The 1,764-nt window shown below is 33.7% G+C and overlaps 1 protein-coding gene across 1 annotated transcript; it reads right to left on the bottom strand.

Moving 5' to 3' along the window:
- Positions 1-731: 731 nt before the first annotated feature.
- Positions 732-1,497, bottom strand: LOC114192394 (auxin-responsive protein SAUR19-like). The gene has a single exon (XM_028082101.1). It carries the CDS (start codon positions 1,331-1,333, stop codon positions 944-946), a length of 390 nt encoding a protein of 129 aa, XP_027937902.1. The 5' UTR covers positions 1,334-1,497; the 3' UTR covers positions 732-943.
- Positions 1,498-1,764: the final 267 nt, after the last annotated feature.

Raw genomic sequence — 1,764 nt, 5'->3', positions numbered from 1 at the left:
AAGATGGTCAAAACTCATTCAAAAGGAGATGGTTCATTCCAAGTCTTTAAATAAGTAAATCACAATGCATATATGAATTAGATCTTCCTCTTAGGATATGAACTCAACCTTAGTTTTAATGTATGATATTTATCTTCTTTTTTATAGAGGTTATTGATTTTGAGGATGATTTAGATAAAATATATTAAAATCTCGTTAAAATAATTTTAAACTAATTGCTCTATAATATATTAAAAAATATAATTTAAGTCTAATTTAATTCTACAAAATCAATTTATAATATAAAGTTCTACATATTTATATATTATAAAATCATCTTATTTTTAATTAATGTAAAATCTTTTACACATGACTATTTTAAAATGTAGCCAATACAATCACGTAATAAAAAGAATGTCATTTATCAAGGTTTTACCAGCCCTGGGCGAGTAAATTCAAAAGGAAGAGCACACATAATACACATGTAAATCCAATTCTGGTCGTAGATTATCTGATTCTTTCCAAACCAAGGAGACACTACAATACAACATTTCCATTGAAAACATCCATTTGACTAATTGAACAACCACGATTGTTGCCACTGATTGCTGAGGTCACTTTTCTGGCACTGGATGCCAGTTGTAAAAGTAAGTGACACGTTTGATTTCTCAAAGTCTATGATAAAGATATAACAAAACTCATAAGCTTCCGATAGACTAAAATATTGAATTATTGATATACTTCACTGTCACAACGTCAAAAAACTAATTTATAAGTCAAAACAATCATACATGAAAATCGTTTGTTTGCAGAGATAGCTTCAATTGAAACTAAAGCTACCAAGATCAGCTAGCCAACATTAAGACCCGTGTTCTTCATAGATCATCTAATAAGGTCATGGTTTTGATGCATTAACAATAACCACAGAAACAAAAACAAAACACATGACAGTTTTTCTGCAGTTTTAAGCAAAATCTTCAAAAAGTTTTCCTAAGTCAAACTTGCCATTGTTGCATTCAATAGCATTCACCACCTCTTGAAATGTGGAAGCAGTGCATGGAACGACAAGGCCATTCCTCTGAGCAAAGCCAAATTCATTGTAGGCCTTCTCCAGCAGCATCTTGAATAGAGGGTGCGAAAGGTAGCTGGTTGGGACCACATATCTCTGCCGTTCATCACCGACGTAAAGTGCTAAAAAACCAGTTGGGGTTACGCCAGACCCAGATTCCTTCTCCTCTTCATACTCCTTCAGCAAACATTCATGGTGGAGAGTGTCAGGGTCACGCTCAGCGCCACCAACACCCTTCACTTTCTTCGCTAGTTTCTTCAAAGATACCATCTTTTTCCCAAGCATTTTGCTTCAGATTATTAAACTTAACATCAAAGGGTTTTTCGGCACCAAAAGGGTTTCTGAGAAAGATGAGGGAATGAATGGCTTAAAGATGGGAGATTTAGATTTAGGATGGTATTTGTAAGAGGGAACAAATGAGAGGACAATGTGGAATGTTGTCCTTTTGAAAAGTCAATTGTTGTACGTTTGAATGATAATAATGTTTTTTAGTGTGGAAATATGTTCTCAAGTTGTCTTGCTGACTTAATAATAGTTAAATTAAGAGAGTAATTAATAAGATAACTTGGTATATGGTTATTGAATATGGAAAAAGACAGCAGCAATGTGTGGCACACTACTACTTCAACCACTTTAGAGTTTAGTAGAATAGCAGCATGACAATACAATTGGTGAGTCTTACGTCCACATTTGTTGGTTGTGAATTATTAGGTGGC

Source organism: Vigna unguiculata, chromosome 7 (assembly GCF_004118075.2).
Source record: "Vigna unguiculata cultivar IT97K-499-35 chromosome 7, ASM411807v1, whole genome shotgun sequence".
Classification (NCBI taxonomy): domain Eukaryota; kingdom Viridiplantae; phylum Streptophyta; class Magnoliopsida; order Fabales; family Fabaceae; genus Vigna; species Vigna unguiculata.
Note: the sequence above shows the minus strand (reverse complement) of the source record. Positions and strands in the feature narration are given on the sequence as shown.

What these genes read in the sequence shown, in the direction of transcription:
- LOC114192394 (XM_028082101.1), bottom strand. Translation starts at nt 1,333, where the DNA reads ATGCTTGGGAAAAAGATGGTATCTTTGAAGAAACTAGCGAAGAAAGTG.